Here is an 18,125-nt window from a genome sequence, read left to right on the forward strand (position 1 = left end):
TGCGAATGATGGAATTTACACGGCAGCCACCGCATTCAAGGATCAATTCCTTGGCTTGACCCTCTCTCCCATTGACTGCATGTTTGGAAGGTTTGGGCTCCTCCCAAGGTTAAATTCTTTGCTTGGGTTGGCATTGCAAGATAGGATTTGAATCGCCGATCGCTTGGAGAGGCACGGGTGGCCAAATTGTGACCTTTGCCCTCTTTGCAAGAGGGAGCGAGAAACAGGTGCTCACCTTTTTTTCAAGTGCTGCTACACGATTAGGCTTTTGGAGGGCCATCATCGAGAAGGGTGGCTTATATCACATGGATATCTCTACGTGGCACCTTGACGAAACCGTCAACGAGTAGTGGGACAAGAGAACCGACAATAGCAATCCTATTTGGCATTGCCATGGCCTCCCTTACCATGCTTGTCTCTTTGACCATTTGAAATGAAAGAAATGCTAGTGTTTCGTCACAAAAGCATGCCACCGCCTATTCTCCTTAACATCATCTTGGAGGAGGCCAAGCTTTGGGTTACCATGGGTGCTAAGAAACTAGGGAATTTGTTGCCAGGTGAGTAATTGTCATGCCTTTTATGGGTGTTTGTAAAACACTCTAAACTCTATTCTTTCCTTATTTAATGGATAGGGCAAATCTTTTGCCTCCGTTTCGAAAAAAATCATGCCCAAGAAAATAACAGAACTGCCAACTGCAAACAAATAAGCAACCAATCAACAGTTTCATACTCATTTCAGATATAAGCAATCTACTCCCTCTGTACTTTATTTGTCTAAACGCTCTTATATTTCTTATAAAGGGAGTATTAAATAACTCTGACACGGTCGCAAGCAGAACTAAATTAGTCCACCTTTTTCCTAGGGGTAAGGCCTAATTTTATTAATCAAAGTCCACAAAATGTGGGATAACGTTATCGTCATGTGGTTGGCCAAACCACACATGATGCCTAGAAACTAAATTCAAAGCATATCTAGCTAAACCATGAGCTTCTACATTGCTACCTCGACCTTCAAAAATAAATTTACAAGAAAAAGAAGTACTATGATCATTAATCTCTCTAATGATGACTGCATGTTTTCCATAGTTGCCTTGCTCGATGTCTCTGATGATCTGTTTAGCATCTGATGCCACCACGAACTGTTGGATGTGGAGATCCTCGGCGCCCCTCTGCACGCCATTGTTTCCCAGATAACCTGAGGGCCTCATGCTCTCTTCAGCAAATTCAGGTCGTGCTAAATTCGCAAAATGCAGACATGACATGCAAAGCCCACGGGCCAATCTACCATGGCCCACGGGTATCTACTAGATAGAGACACTGTTCACGGCTCACACACACTTTTGGCTCAATAAAAAAGGCTCACACACTTTTGGCTCAAAAAACAAAGGCTCACACACACTCCTACTCTTCTAGCTAAAAAAAAGGGCTCACACGCACTTCTAGCTAAAAAAAAGTCTCTCACACACTTCTAGCTAAAAAAAAAGTCTCTCACACACTTCTAGCCAGACTACTAGATTTTTTTTTGTCACGATAGAGACTACGTTCACTCCCACAATGGACTGATGTACGGTTGCTCCGCGGACGCCTCGGCGCCGTAGGATGGGTAGAAGGAGCAGTAGCTTCTCCCTTCGTCCCACTCCACGGCCATGCCGTCCGAGTACCACTCCCCCACGCAGTCGCCGTTGAAGAAGCCAAAGCCGGCGCCCTCCATCTCCTCCGCCCAGTACCCCACGGCGTTGCCGACGTCGTCCAGGACGTACGGCCCCGGCGAGCACCCGCAGCCGTCGAAGCCGGACACTACGATGCCGTCGAGGCCGCAGTCCTCGCAGCCCGCTTCCTGGTGCGGGTGGATCGAGTTCAGCTCCTGTAGGCCGTCGTCGACCCAGCCTTCGCCGACGTCCTCGGCCGGGAAGCCGAGCTGGTGGTGCTTGCCGCCGAGTGCCGCCGCCTCCTCCTCCTCCTCGGCGGCGAGCGACGCGTCCAGGAGCTCGAGGAGCAGCTCGGCGCCATCGACCTCCGGTACCTCCGTGACGCAGTGCTCCCGCTCCTGCTGCAGCTCCACGATGCACTCCATACTGAATATTGCTCGTTCCTTTGTGTGCAGAGGAGAGGAGAATGTTGTTCAGGTGTGTGTGGTGTGTTGATCATGGCAGGGTGGTGCGGTGTGGTGTGATGATTTCAGTGGGAAGCGTTTTATAGCGCGGGGTGGGGTGGGACGTGCCAGCTGTGTGGGTGCCGAATTGATCGGCAGGATGGCATGCATGTGGACCGCGCACCACTTGACGGCATTGATGCATGGCTAGTGCTGCTTGCCGTGATCAAGGGTCGATTTGCTTCTAATGGGAGCGACCTAATTATTCCGTGCATGCATGCGGCTTGGCCATGTTGCATTTGCACGTATTGTCACTCCAGCTTGAGAGCGCCAGAAGGCTTTCTTAGGCCTTGTACAATGCAAGGTGCTTAAGACAGGTGTTTGGAAAAATAAATTAGATTTTTTTTAAACACCGGTGCTTATTTATACAAAGCAAATGCTTATTTAGGCGTCTCTTCTGTAGAAATAGTCATCGGTGCTTCAGAAAAAACCTGATTTATTTTTTTAAACACCTAGCATTGTACAAGGCCTTAGGCCCTGTACAACGGCAGGTGCTTGAGAAAAAAACCAAGTTTTTTCTATAGACTGGATTGCACGAGGGAAATCCCTATTCGCCGCTCGCTGCGGCAAAATGTCGGGCTACCGCACAGGGCAGCGCAGCGAGCGACAAACCTGGGCCGCCCACTAATACATATTGCGTCCAACCAGTTTTGGGAACTTTCTAGAAGGTTCCCTGAACCTGTTTTTTGCCAGTATCGTTTCTTTTGGTTCTTTTTCGGCTTTCTATTGTTTTTTCATTTCTCTTTCTTCGTTCCTATTTCTTTTTCATATTTTTTGTTTTTGTTTTTTGTTTCATTTTCTTTTTCAAGTTTATTTTTCTTTCTCAGAATTTGTTCGTGGTTTTACAAAAAAATTACGATTTTCTTTTTTATTTCTTTTTCTTTTCTTATCTTTTTTTAAATCAAAAAATTTAAATTATGTCTGTGTTTCCAAAAAATGTTCTAAAAATTCAAAATCTGTTCTCGTTACACAAAAAGGGACAAATCTTTCAAAATTCAGACCGGATTTCAAGTTTTGTTCACACATTCAAAAAATGTTCGTGCTTCCAAATTTGTTCCGAATTTTTCAAAATTGTTCTTCGTTTCAAAATATGTTCTCAAAATTCAAAAAATGTTCGTACTTTCAAAAATTGTTTGTGCTTCCAAATTTGTTCAGGATTTTTCAAAATTGTTCTGTGTTTCAAATTTGTTCTCAAGATTCAAAAAATGTTTGGGAATTGAAAAAAATGTTCCAGCTTTCCTAATTTGTTCACAAATTCAATAATAGTTCATGTTTTTCAATTTTGTTCACAAATTCAAAAAATGTTCTGGAAGCTTCAAATAATGTTCACAAATTCAAGAAATGTTCCCTTTTTTCAAATTTGTTCACATCATTAAAATGTTCCTGTTTTACAAAAATTGTACGAAAATTCGAAAAATGTTTTTATTTTGAAGAAAATATTCATAATTTCGAAAAATTCAGTTGTAGGAGGTCGTTGATTCGACCCAATAAATGGACTGTAGGATTTTTTGCGAATTAATGTTTAAGTTTAGTCTCTGTTGTCTACGTCTTTAACTGTCGCACTGCGAATTGGACATGAGATGGTCTGTGTCGCAGTGGTTTACACGGTAAGTGAATTTGTGCGAAGCCTCGTGTTCGAGCTACAGCGCTAGCGTGATTTTTTTTTTTTTTTTGCGATTGTTCATGTCGGGAACGTGCCGCCGCGTGCCACTGTAAATGGGCCGCCCCACGCTAGCCGCTCCTGTGCGAAGTGCCAGCACTTTGCCGCAGCGAGCGGCCTATAGGTGCTCCCTTGCACGAGTGCTTAGGAGGTGCCTGAGGAAAAAAAACCCCGGGTTTTTTCTAAGATTGGATTGCACACGTGATTAGGAAGGCAGGCAGAAGCAAAGATTTGCTTCCGGTGCTAGCCGGTGCCTGGAGAAATAACTGCTCCCTGCAAGCCACGAACGCTTCAACCCAGTGCCTTCATTGACAAAAGAAGAAGAAAAAAAGCCCAGCTAGCACCCCCGTAAAAAGCACTCTGCGTTGGGAGGTAACAAAATTTTTGAGATGCGGCGCATCTAGCACCGGTGCACAGGCACCTGCGCTGGACATGGCCTTGGGGTGTGTTCAGTTGAAACGAGAGAGAGGGACGGGTTGGGATCGTCCATTTTCTGGTGTTCGGTTACAAAGCTAACGTGTTGTCTCGGTCAACTATATAGAATATACCTCAAAGATTCCGGACCCGCTAAAATCCGTCAGATGAAGCTGCCACCCTTTGCATGGATGGCCATGTGAAGAGGCTGTGGTTCTAGCCCGTGGTCTCATCTCAAATGAATCATCTCTTGCATACAGTCAAATACATGGCTTGACTGTTCTCAACCCAAAAAGATTGGAGGATGAGAACCCATCCATACCTGGCCTTCAACCAAACACACCCTCAATTAGTTCTAATGACCATCAAAGCATACATCTATAGAAAGTTTCGAATGTCGGAGCATGAAACTTAAATATGATAGTAGACGTTGTCGTAAGACACTTCCCCTGTTTTGCGGTTTGTTAGACTTTTGAGTTTTTTCCCTCCTAAATCAACGCTGACAATCACGTGCAAGGAAAAAAGGACGAGACGGTCTCAACTGAAAAATGACTATTTGAAAGTTAACTGAACAATAGATAGTCCTTGTGTGTGTTGTCAGTGGAATAGCAAGGTATGGGCCACGCCCCGGGCCAACCTTCTTAGCTACAGTAATTATGGCTGCTACAGTGACACTTGTCTACAGTATACAAAGGACTTCCTAGCCACGCCCCAGCCCCCAGACCATGTCCCTTATTGCCCGGGGCCTGGCTACGTCCATGTGTGTTGTTTTCCTCTAACTCTGCATGGTTTAAATGAAATGAAATCAGGGCAACCTATAACCCTAAAAAGTTGAAAACAATCTGTACAAAATATATGTATTTTCTCTGACTTATCTTAGGTTAACTAGTCATGTGTACTTGCAAAATATCGGGTTACAATATACCTTAAGAAGTTGAGTACGTCGGAGAACACAAGTGACATATCAGTGGATAATTATACAACAAGGAGGAGAGAGGTGGCAGGCAGGAGAAGTATCATGAGGCGGCGGTGCATGGTTGAGGGGCATCCATATTAGGAGTGTTCCTTCGCAGGAGAAGGGCCCACCTTGAATGAGAAGGGTTCAAGCACTACGATGCGTCAATAAAGGGGCATCGTCCTCGAGTCTACTTATTGTGATTTCATTCTTGTAATCATCTGAACCATCAAAAATACTACCGTCTCTTTATTCAACGTTCGCAATAGATGCTAACTATTTTCCACAAGCTAATATCATCCGCACCTTGTTGGATTTGACACTCTTAATTTCAAAAAAAAATCTATAATCAAACCCCATACACTTGTGGTGTGTCATCGTCCAGGGCTATGTCGCACAAGAGTCGTTGAGTTATCTACAAATTACGTGGTTGATCAAAAACATATAGAGGTGCATGTTTTGTGCCACACGTACAGGATCAATGGTAAAGGATATGGGTGTGAAAATGTGGATTTACATTTCTATAATTAAATACCACAAAAAAGCATATGACTATGGCAGAGCACACGTGGTGGTGTTGCAACATCCCACTGTGGTGTGGCCTTACACTTAGATGCACATGGTACTATTGAAAAAGGAGAATAAAAGGGAAAACAATTCCGCTCTTAAAAGAACGCAACACAAAGTATGTTGTCTGGCTATAAGTCTAATAGAAGTCTAGAACGAAAGACCTCCTGGAAATGAAGAAGAAGAACGGTCAAAATGTTGTCAGAGGAACCAAATAACTTATCGTAACATTTCAAACTTGCAAACTCGATCGCTCATCATCTGTCGTTCAAATCGAATTTCTGATGCATCCCATTCGTAGTAAAGTGACCGTATCTGACAACGCTATACTCCCACATCCTCTTATCCACTCTCTAGTTGACAACTAAAGATTTGAGTGTGTTAGTCCATTCGCGGGTTGGTTTTTATATAGAGAGATTCGGTATTTTTTATAGGACCAACGTACACAAATCCACTCAAAATAAACAAAAACGTGCACAACTTAATGCCTCTAGATCTCATACTTAACTCACAATCGACCGGTGGTGTATTTCTTGCAGTAAGCACAAAGATTCAGCTTGTAGGTGGCGCATGTTACTAGCCATTACTAACACATAAAGATTCAACTTGCAAGTGCACGTTACTAGTCTTCGACACGTGCATTGAATTTGTCAAAAAAAAATTAAAAATAGTTAGAGTTATTATAGATGAAAATTGTAGGAATTTAAGATTTCAAAAAATCTACTGATGTCTTTATCTTTACCATTAAAGTTTAGTTAGTGCTCGCGATCTTCATGTCACCTCCCCTTCACCCCACCTGGTCCCAACCGATAGATGCAACATTGCTTCACCCCTTTCGATATGTCGCCCAACATAGCAACAGATGGTTTACCATATGTTGTTTGTGATATGACACTCCATACCATCATCTGCGTTAGAGCTAGCAATTACTAGTTATGAACGAATCTCCTCTACATTCAAACCAGATGATTTCACTCTCAATCTACTCTCAGCAAATCATTGCTCCAAATCATGGCTTCTCCTACCTCTCGTCCAATACCACCCCACGCCGTCTTAATGTGTCGCTCCGTGCATCCAATCCACTCATGTTCATCGCCACTAGCCTACTAGGGACGATAGGCTGCCCCTTCGGAAGTTCTCGGAGATTAATGCATAGGTAGATGAGCTCCCCACTACTAGGAAAAGGGCTATAGCTAATATGGACATTAATGACGCACCACATATGTGATGCGCCACTGCTATATAGCAATGACGCACCATGTGTAGGTACATCATTAATGTCCATATCACTAATGACACACCACACTCACGGTGCGGCACTACTAATAATTTTTTTCCAAAACTAGTAATGGCGCACCAGGTCATAGTGCGCCATTACTAGTTTTAACTACTAATGGCGCACCACACACTCTGTGCGCCATTACTAACATTTTTTTATTTTTTTTTTCAAAACTAGTAATGGCGCACCACAACCACGGTGCGCCACTACTAACAATTATTATTTATTTTATTTTTTGCAAAACTAGTAATGGCGCACCACGTAACAGGTGCACCATTATTAACCAGGGTTACTAATGGCGTATTGTTAGGTGGTGCGTCATTACTAACATTCTTTGCACCCCCCACCGACTTTTTAGTTTTAGAAAAAATAAAAGAAAATGATGGAAATATAAAAAATAAAAGAAAATAAGTTTCCCATGTGATATGTGGTCTAGTTGTTGGGAAAATTTACAAATATGAATTTCGACTTTATTTGCAAAATCTCTCTGGATTTAGTAAAATGGGCATAGCTTATGCATACGAACTTGGATTAAAAAGTTTTTTTATATGAAAAATCATCTACTCAAAAAGTTACATCTGAATTTCAGAATCCCCAAAAACCTAACAAAATGAAAGATACGTGGCTTTTAAGATCTAGAGGGGGGGATGAAAAAAATTCAAACTTAGTAGTGGCGCACCATTTGCTAGGTGCACCACTAGTAACAGAAAAAAATTGGTTCCAAATTTTATTTTATTTTTGATTTTTTTTCAAAATATGATACATAATATGACCAGGAAGTTTGAAATATTTTTTTCAAAATTTCATCACACTTATGAACATGAACAAAGTCCTAGACATCAACAAGGTTAATATAATTGATATGATAGATATATTAACAAGTACCTGTTAAGTGAGTTGGTGCTGGGATTGGATAGAACTGCGAAGTTAAGCGTGCTCAGATGCGATTTGATTTGAGATTAAGCATATTGATCCGAGATTAAGCCATAGTGACCCGCCATTACTATTTGTTACTAGTGGCGCATTTATAGTGCGTCATTAATGGCAAAAATAGGTGTGCCACTAATTAGCCTTTTTCTAGTAGTGCCTCCTTGCCCAATTGCAAATCTGAAATGGAATCTATAAATGGCATAGCTAAACCTCAATTGGGAATTTATGATCCACGTAGCATCTATCCATAGCACGTATACATACACATCTGAGATCCATTTCCCAGACATACATACTCGAGAAAAGTTGTAATTGGTGTTTGTTTTTCTCCATACCGATATATGTGGGATATGTGACATGTTGTGCTCAAGCAGATGGTCTGCGGCAGTCTCCATCGACTAAGTTGTTGTGCTTCCCGTGCAGACATGGGGCTGACCGACTGACCACGTCGCCTACTAGCTCCAAGGGTCGGCCTGTTCACCATTGATGATCAGTGTGGCAGCTTTAGCTGGCCGGCCGGGTTCAGCCGCCCGAGACGCTGCAAGAGAGCTCGGTCCACATCGATTCCACAGTTTGCAGCTGTACTAGAATTCTAGAAAGCATGACCATGATTGATCCTTTTCGAAAAGAAAAATGACCATGGTTGATCCGGTGCAAAGGTGAAACACGAGGAAGGAGTGTGGAGAAAACAGCCCGTGTCCTCGGCTCCTGGACTGCTCAACCCAGCAGCAGCCGCCGTGCCGTGGTAGATCCCAGTATAGTGAAGGTCCGTTGGTCCGTACTGTTTCTGTTGGTACCACGGTAGAGTGGCTAGTGGCTAGCGCGAGAGTAGATAGCACCGTGGAGTGTAGACACGAGCCTACCGGTGTACGTACATGTCGTCTACCACGTGGGACTGGTGCCTAAATCTACAGAGAGGGTGGATAAACCTTTTAGGTCCGGCTTGATTTTGCTGGTGAAGCACATGCGTTCGTTCATTTTTCTTTGGACGATTATTTCAGAAACCAAAATTGGCAACAAAATTCGCCCACTCTAGCGTGCATTCCGTCGGATAGTTAGACCAAGTACAATAGCAGACTTATAGCCCGTTTGTATGGTAATTTTGCCTATGTGAAGGACGGTGACATGCAATTTTGCCTAAGGGGATGGGTTTTCATGCAAGAGCCTGACTATATGCGTACTTCTATACAGATGCAATAAATATGAAGAAAGAGATAGAGAGAAGATGAGAAAAGGTACTATTCCCTTTGTTTTTATTTAGTTCACGTATTAGCTTTGATCAAAGTCAAGCTTTATAAATTTTGACAAAGTTTCTATACAAAAATATTAACATATACAATAACAAATAGATTCATTATTGAATGTACTTTCACATCATATAGATTTGTTATAATAAATGTTTTTATTGTTTTCTATAAACTTGATCAAACTTTACAAAGTTTGACCTCAGTTAAATGTAACATGCGGAGCAAATAAAAACGAAGGAAGTAATAATCTTATAACTACCTTATCTAACTTTGTTGTATGAGTGACTATGTGTTAGCTACAAATAATATGGCAATATCTTATAGCCATTATAGCCAGCAATTGGTTGTATTATTAACCATGCTCTTAGATCAATGTAATTAGATATGACTATGGAGCAGTGCCTACATGTTTGGGTCATGCTCCTGCCGGGCGTGCCGGCAAGGAGCGGTCCTGCCACCGTGCCGGCCCCTTGCATGCCCTGCCACGGCGCGCGACATGGGCGAGAGGGAGATGGGTGCCACCGCAACGGCGAATCATTTTGCGGCGTCGTGGCACCAGCTGCTGCTTTTTTACCATCCCGGAGTGTGGTCGCCCGAGATCCAACATGGTGCCAGCCACGGATGGCTGAAATGCCGCCTTCTACTTCGTCCACGAAACGAGCTCCGGTAAGCTGACCGCCTTGAATATCTAAACAAACTGGCATCTCCAGACAATAATGCCAACTTCATACTGGTCGGAAAAAGTTCACGCGAGACTAATGGATCTTCCACCTATAGAAAATCGGAAGATCCCTTTTTTTAAGCCGTACTTGGGTTTTCCCCTATCTGTCTGGCAACTAAAGAAGACGGACTTTCAATTTCTTGTTTGCGAGCAAGTTGGCTACTTATGAAGTGCAAAACATAACAACCATTAGACGTACAGCTCTAGTAAAATCTGTCATCTCCTCTCTCGCGGTCTACTTTATCACTCCGTTGGTCGTCCCACAGAGCACCTTGCAAAATGTGAACAAGATAGAACGAGCTTTCCTTTGGCCTGGGACAGATAGAACCACGGGTGCAAAGTGCAAAGTAAATTGGAAGATCGTTTGCCGCCCGCGGGAGTATGGTGGCCTTGGGGTTCTCAACACCGACAAGTTTGCTCGCGCCATGCGATTGAGATGGCCATGGTTCGAATGGACGGAGCCAAACAAAATGTGGGTCGGTTTGGGCAACCCATGTGACGAGGAGGGCCTATACTTCTTCTACGCCTCGACCACCATTACCGTCGGGAATGGGGCGAAAACACCTTTCTGGGACTCCCCTTAGCTACATGGAACCAAACCAAAGGATGTTGCTCCCCTAATCTTTGAGGCTTCCATGAGGAAAAAAATTGGAAGGTGCGGGAGGCCCTAAAAAACTATGCTTGGATTCTCAAGAACAACCCCTCCACGGTCATCTCCATCGAGCACATACGGCAATTCTTCACCCTTTGAACGCTCCTACGTAACTTCCATCTTGATGAGCTTGCCGAGGATACTATTATATGGAAGCGCAAGGCCGATGGACACTACACTGCAGCCTCCGCCTATAAAGCACAATTTCTTGGGTTGGTCCTCTCTCCCATGGAGCACATGATTTGGAAGGTCTGGACGTCGCCAAAGGCAAAGTTCTTTGCTTGGTTGGATACCCAAGATAGAATCTGGACAGCCGACAGGCTTACCAAGCAGGGATGTCCAAATTGTGGTCTTTGTCCTCTTTGCAAAAGGGAGCAAGAGAGCGGACCCCACCTTTTCTTCAAGTGCCGCTACACCATTCGGCTTTGGAAGATGGTCATTGAGAAGTTACGGGTTGAGCAAATGGACACCTCCTTGTGGCATTTGAATGTTTCCGTCAAAACTTGGTGGGTAAGTGTGACCGACACAGAAGTCCCCGATAGAAAGGCGATGGCCTCCCTGACCATGCTTGTGACTTCGATCATCTGGAATGAAAGAAATGCTCGGGTCTTCCGGCATAAGAGCGCCCCACCGCCAATTTTGCTCACTATCATTACCAACGAGGTAAATCTTTGGGTCACCGCCGGAGAAAAAAATTAGGGTCTATTATTTTACGTGAGTAATCCTTCATGCCGTGTAGGGGGGGGGGGGGGGGGGGGGTGTCTATTGTAACAAACTCTGCTCTCTGCTTATAATTAATATATGAGGCAAGCCTTTTTGCCTCGATTTTTTTTAAAAAAAAGGCGTACAAAAAGGTAGAACAGCAGCAAGTACAAATATCAACCGTAGTGTGACTACTTGCAAAAAAAACTACTGGCCCTTTCTTGACTAGTCAAGACTGGAATCGACACAACGCACAAGAACGCTGAGGCGGCAAGGGCCCAACGATGAGCAACACAGCAGGTTCCCAACGTGGTAGGCCCTTAGCGCAGGACCAAGCAGCAGAATTGGCCCAAATCAAAGGAAGACCAAGCTGCAGGATGTGATCTCGATCTCCATTCATTATTGTTGGCAACACTTATCCAGTCAGCATTCAGCAGCAACAATACAACACCAGAGCGCAAAGCCCCTTAATAACTTCCTCTCCTTTTTGCGATTCAAATATGCACAACCAGATCGACATAAATAGCCTAAGCAGACATTTCCAAGCCAAAGCATATGACAACCGGCAAAGCTTTGGCAGTCATCAAACCAGGTGTCAGCTTGTCACAAATATACATAGTAGTACTATACTAGTAAGGTGGTAAAGGACCAGCCACGTGTGAAATCTCCAACTGAAGTGACAGTTATTTCAAAAAAGGCAACGGGGGGCTTTTCCGTGTACAAGTCATAAAGGAAATGTAGCATAGAAGCATGGTTATGCTTACATCCTTACAAAGTGGCATGAAAAAGCACTACCCATTTGTATGAAGTTCTATTCCTCAGTCTTCTGGGCCTTCTCAGCTTTCGGAAGTGGAAGCGATCTCCCGCGCCCCATTGTGAAGCCCCTTGTTCCATCCGGCATTCTTGGCCCAGAAATAGGCTTGTTTGCAGAGTCAGAACCAGGAATAGTAGGGGATGAGCCATGCCCTGATATGGATATTGAAAATGTTAGAAGTGCGTGTGTCCTGTAGACTCTAGTGATATTTATGTAACATAAATGAGGAAATTAGAGTCAAGGGTGTAAAAGCACAAAGGCTTATGAGGTTTGCCTTCCTCGTGTCTGTTTGGTTATCAAGAATGTGCATGCAAGGATAATCAGGGTAGTTTGGCTCATGCAAAGGATAAGCATGCTAAAGCAATGGTTGTATCCACAAATTTAAGCCCAACAGAAATTCCCACGTTAATCCTCAAGATGGAAAGGCCTAGCTGGGGAAACAGATGACACGACATTGTTACATGGACTAGGTGCGCATTTAGCAGACATAAAAAGATCAATCCAGCTTCCCTTGCGGAGATTAACATGTTTACCATCGAGCTTCTCTTATGTGTTGATTTGGGAATAAACTCAACTTATGTGTTCAAATGGACATACAAACGGATGTTGTTCTATAACTACAGAAGTACAAACCATAGTCAGATCCAAAATTTTAGTAGGTGACAATTAAGTAGAATACCTTGTCCACTCAGGCCTTTTCCTTGGCTTCTGTATCTGCCTTTTCGACCACCGCTAGCATTTGCCCTTTGGTGTTGGCGCACTTCCTGTAGATGTGGACAACAGGGTATCAGCTTTCTTCTGAAACTATGCATATATAGTTCTAGTTTGCAGCATGTGCACAGTACAAGAAAAAAGGACCAGACTATCAGCATGGAAGTACGCAGGCAACAAATGATGCACTAAAATACAGGAAACTAAACCTTCAATCATACAACAGAGCAGGAAAGGAATAAGTACCGAAAAATTCAGACCTCATGGTTAACATCAGAGTTCACATTCTCCTTATCTGAAGCAACCTCTCCTGAATCAGCACCACCATTTTTTTCTGATACCGACTGCTGTACTTCTTTTGAAAACTGGCCCTCGTTGTTCTTTCTCAAACATGTGCCATGATTTTCTTTTGAAGACTGGATATTCTTTCCTGATCCCACTACACTTCGTTTAGCCAGGAGTATGACTCTCATCCCAGTTCTCCAGTTCCTCTCATCGTTTAAGGTTGCCACCTAATATAATAAAATTTTCAAAACATCTTAAAAAGAAGGTAATTATACTAGATGTATAGCTCTTCGATTAGCACCGAATGGGTCATTGAATATGAGATTAATAACTTACAGCCTTCTCAGCTGCCTCCACTGCTTCATACTCAACAATGGCATGTACCTGCACAACCCTCAAGTTACTTGATTCAGCACTAAAGATAATTTTCTTAATATGTAGAGACGAATGAAGTTATTACTTAATTAAACAGAATGCATATATATTTCCATTGAATAACTAGTTACAATAGAGTGGTAATTGGTAAATACAGGTTAATAAAAAATGTGAAGAGCTATGTATTGACAGGTATAAAATCAACAACAGCCATAAATTATCAGTAAGAGCATACCTTATTACTCAACATGAAGTCAGGCTTCTTCGATGTTGCAGATTCACCAACTGCATGTGGATCATGGATGGTTATCTTCATAATTCTGGTACATAAAATGATAAAGTTCAGTTTCAGAATGATGTAGCATTAGTTATTAACTGCTTTCAGAATGTCACACCAAAAATTACCAACTGCAATACAAGCACAGACTACTACAAGTGTCCAGCTAACATACTTGCCAACTGATCCAAATTTCTCCTGTACACTCTCCAGGGCGAAATCCAGAGGTAGATTTTCCACCACAACAGTCCTTTTCTGAAAAATGGTTTTAAGTTAAAAGTTAAAACATTGTTAAAGAGGATAAAGTTAAACATTCCAGTATGGAAGGAATCAGAAATTCACCTTCACGTCTTTCAATTCATTGCATGGTAAGGGATGTAACCTTCTGACCCTTTTCCCATTAGAGCTCACAACCTAATAAGACAAGATGACAATTACAAGTGCATATCAAGTAGCCCACACATATTTCCATCTGTATGATCTCCAAAGTGCCAGCAAAGAGAACAAAAGAGCAAAATATTACCAGCTTGGATGATGTCCTAAGGGCAGCTTCAATTGTCGAGTGGTCCTGAACAAGTTTCTTCATTTTTCTGAATGATGCAACAACTCCAAGCGGAACTATTGTAAAGAATAACACACCATTAGAAGAGAGCATTCTACATTTCTATGACACACTATATGAAATGTTCATCCAAATCAAACCATGATGCACATCTATTAAATATGGGCTGAAGTACAATAACTGCCGAGCAACACTAAATATTGAAAAAACACAGCACAATAGAAATCCACAAACGTAGAACCAAAAGAAAAACTAAATAAAACATAGTTTACATCCAAATGGGTGCTTAATGGAATGCTGTTTAGGGCTTTAGGTTACTTCATAAGTGTTATTTAGTATAGTGTGTGCATACAAAATTCCAGCAAATATCATAGATCAATCATGTTCCAGCAAATATCAAACATATATGATGTATATGTCTAAAAACAAAAGCAACTCCGTGCCTGGCAAAAGAAAGTGCAGTATTTCTGCCATTCTGTTTGGTTACTTTGTAACTAGAGATCACATATGTTTTCATATTTCATTTCAAAGGAACTATTTGGTTCAGTCCTCGCATCATAATATTCCACAAATTATGCCTATGCAAATTGCATATTTTCTTGTACTTTGTAAGATCTTCATTTATTTATTTATGTTTAAGGGAGTACGATATTCATTAACCATTCACCTTATGTTGCTTCGTGTGAAATTTGAAAATGCGACTCGGCCACCATCACACACAGAACAATACCAATGAAAGAAAAAAACCAATCCATCTTAACGAAATTATGGAGCTAAATTTCGGTAAGTAAATTTTTTTGTTCCTGCGTGCACTGGGTCCAGACATGCCAGACCTAGGTCAAAAATCTGCTTCATTGTAGGCTAAGGGACAACTCAGATGAGTAAGGTACATATCATATTCCTGGGGAGATAATCTTGACAGAGCTACGGTGGTGGAAGACCAGGCAACATCTGTCAACCACAGGATCAGATGTATTTATCTTCATGGTCCCAAACTCCCAAATCAAACCAAAAGCAAGGCAAATTAACAGAAACCATCAAAGGGAACTGACAAGATGCTATGCATAGATCTTAAAGAAACAGAAATAAACAATGAAGCCCAATAGTTATTCCACAGGACACCACCCATGATCTCTACTTGTTTGAATAGAATGGAGTGAATCAGAACAAAGTATATGCAATATTCACAGAGGTCTAGACCAGCTTCTCGGCACAACTAAACAAAGCTGCACCATGAGTACCCATGTAAAAGCCTCATCATAAGTACCTGTCACATTTCATCATTTTCATCACCATTCCACTAGACATAACAAAGCTAGGGCAAGAGCAAAACATCATGTTTACAAAGGCAGTAATCCTGAGGACTGAGTTTGCAGAGCTAGACCATGCACCATGATGTGTTGGCATGCAAAAATGTTGCACAAAAACAGATGCCGAAAAAGGCCTTCAAATTGAACATGTACTGCTGAAAATGCAGCAAATTCTAGCCTTCTAGGGCAAAAATGTTCCACAAAAACAGATGAACAACAAAAGCTTGTTTCTAATACAAGTTCAAATAACGTGGTTGACAAATATAATGGTGACGTTAGAATAAAAACACTCGTTGTAAGCAGTTGAAAACAGCCAGAATAGTCCATCCATTTTACATGCCTATTGTCTCATAAACAAACCTAACACAACTAGGAACTAGAATATGTCAACTCCTGAGCACCGTGGTACAGAGTGTTTTCATTACATGTATGTCCTAAGGCAATGGCACACTACTTACCATTACCAAGGCCCTCCTTGTTCTTCATCACAAATTTCAACATAAACTCATCTGTGGGAAGATTCTCATCACTGAAGTAGTACTCCACCTGCAAATTTGGAACATGTTACCTTCTAACAAGCACAGCATTCAGAATATCATTTGTTTGCACGAATACAGGATTATAAGATTCCTGTGACACGAACTACAAGAGGATGCATTTATATATCTATATGAAGGGTGCTAAGTGCTAACTAAAGAGAACACGATACTCAGCATTCTCACGCGAACCAAGTATCAAAGACCGGGCTACCATTGGTATACCTGTTTAACTATCTTGTCACGGAGCTCGTCCGTAAGCACGACACCAGAGGTAACCACGTCGGAGGCCTCCGAAGAGGCATCAATAACGGGGACGATGAGGGGGTCGTCCTCCGCCTCAAGAGGTGGAGATGGTAACAGGGGCACCACGCTACCTGTGCCAACATTGGTGGCCCCCGAAGGAACGGCCTCGGAAGTGTCGGGGACGATGAGGGGATCCTCCTCCGCATCAAGAGGCCGCGACGGCGGTGGCGGCGGCACTACACCACCTGCGCTAACCACGGAGGCCTCGGAAGAAGCGAGTTCGACGGAGTCGGGGACGACGACCGGGTCGTCCTCCGCCTTAATAAGAGGCGACGTCGAAAGGGCGCCGACCTTGGAAGGCTCCGAAGAAGCGGCATCGGAGGCGTCGGGGACGACGACGGGGTCATCCTCCGCCTCCGTCTCCAGATGCGGAGGTGGCTGCGGCAGGGATTCGGGTGCGACGGCGACGGGGTGTGAAGCCTGGCCGTCCATACCGGAGGGGATCAGGGGAACCGAGTCGCCCGCCGACCGGTCGCCGCCGCTCTTGGTCGATGGCGGCTGCGGGGGCAGGGGCGGGTGCGACTGCGGGCTCGAGATTGATGTTCGTGTGGGACTTGGGCTATATACGACTCGATCGGTGAGAAACGGCCCGCTGGACAACTGAAACTGGGCCAGAATGTTGTGTTCGTTTAACTTTTGAGAAAAAAATTGGGAGTAACTAAGTTAGTATACAAAGTTAGTATAAAGGAAACTTACTTTCAGCCGACCTATTGCGTGCAAGCGTCCTCGCTCTTGATCAGACGCTCAAGAGCAACCCCTCTGCGTCCATGTTTTTTTTTTTTTTGCAATTAGGCCTTTGTTTCAGAACCGAGAAAGCTAGATCCCGCAACGGTGAAGACTTTGGGCGGCTGAGAGGGCGACGACAGCAAGAATTCTAGCCGGATTCAACAAGGATGATGCACGGGCAAGAGGCGGGGACGTCCGGGAGCAACAGGGGCCGGAGACTCATGCAGCTCGGAAGGAGACGGCAGCAAGGATTGCAGGCAGATCTCGCCGGATCCGATGAGGATGGCGCACGGGCAGGCAGGGCGACCTGGTCGGAGGTCCAGTGGTCGCCGACAGCGCCGTGAAGGCGTGGATGGGCGGCACCAGTCCTCCCTCACCACCATCCGGTATACACTGGTGCGCGTCGGTCCTAAACAAATGGTTTTTAACCCCTTTCCACGATGGCATTTGGAACCGTCGCCAAGTGAGTGTGGGCGATAGGGGGGTCCTTCCCACATGACCCAGAAACTGTCGGAGATATGCCTTCCTGGCACACAGGCTCGGCAAAATAAGAACGTGTGCGACCGGCGAGGGCTCAAATACGTAAATACGTACGGTAGAGCTAAAAAAATACAATTACACGGCGAAATTGTTTCCGGTCGCAAGTACATCCCACACAGTCAGTCCCCGCTAAACGTTTTCGTTCGTATGTACATCCCACACAGTCGCTCCAAGGAAAACGTTTATGTTCATAGGTACATCACACACAATTTTTCTCGTTAAACCGTTTGTGTTATTGAATGTATCACACATGGTGTGTGGAAGAAACTGTGTGGCAAATGCTGTCCATCACACACATTTTTTATATGGTAAACGTTTGCGCAAGGTGGCCTAACGCAAATAGTTTTCAAGAGAAAGTCGTGTGTGCAGTGGAGATTGATCGCACACGTAGTGGATCCTAGAAA

The 18,125-nt window shown here is 43.6% G+C and overlaps 2 protein-coding genes across 2 annotated transcripts; both read right to left on the reverse strand.

Moving 5' to 3' along the window:
* Positions 1-1,320: 1,320 nt before the first annotated feature.
* LOC125548622 lies at positions 1,321-2,175 on the reverse strand. Its single transcript, XM_048712189.1, has one exon. It carries the CDS (start codon positions 2,072-2,074, stop codon positions 1,544-1,546), a length of 531 nt encoding a protein of 176 aa, XP_048568146.1. The 5' UTR covers positions 2,075-2,175; the 3' UTR covers positions 1,321-1,543.
* A 9,619-nt stretch (positions 2,176-11,794) lies between these two features.
* LOC125544777 (la-related protein 6A-like) lies at positions 11,795-16,988 on the reverse strand. Its single transcript, XM_048708529.1, has 10 exons — positions 16,375-16,988; positions 16,072-16,159; positions 14,265-14,359; positions 14,084-14,155; positions 13,917-13,996; positions 13,700-13,784; positions 13,426-13,473; positions 13,065-13,316; positions 12,773-12,857; positions 11,795-12,245 (listed from the first exon to the last, which is right to left on the reverse strand). Exons 1-10 carry the CDS (start codon positions 16,885-16,887, stop codon positions 12,091-12,093), a joined length of 1,473 nt encoding a protein of 490 aa, XP_048564486.1. The 5' UTR covers positions 16,888-16,988; the 3' UTR covers positions 11,795-12,090.
* Between the last annotated feature and the right edge of the window lie 1,137 nt (positions 16,989-18,125).

This window comes from Triticum urartu, chromosome 3 (assembly GCF_003073215.2).
Source record: "Triticum urartu cultivar G1812 chromosome 3, Tu2.1, whole genome shotgun sequence".
In the NCBI taxonomy this organism is placed as follows: domain Eukaryota; kingdom Viridiplantae; phylum Streptophyta; class Magnoliopsida; order Poales; family Poaceae; genus Triticum; species Triticum urartu.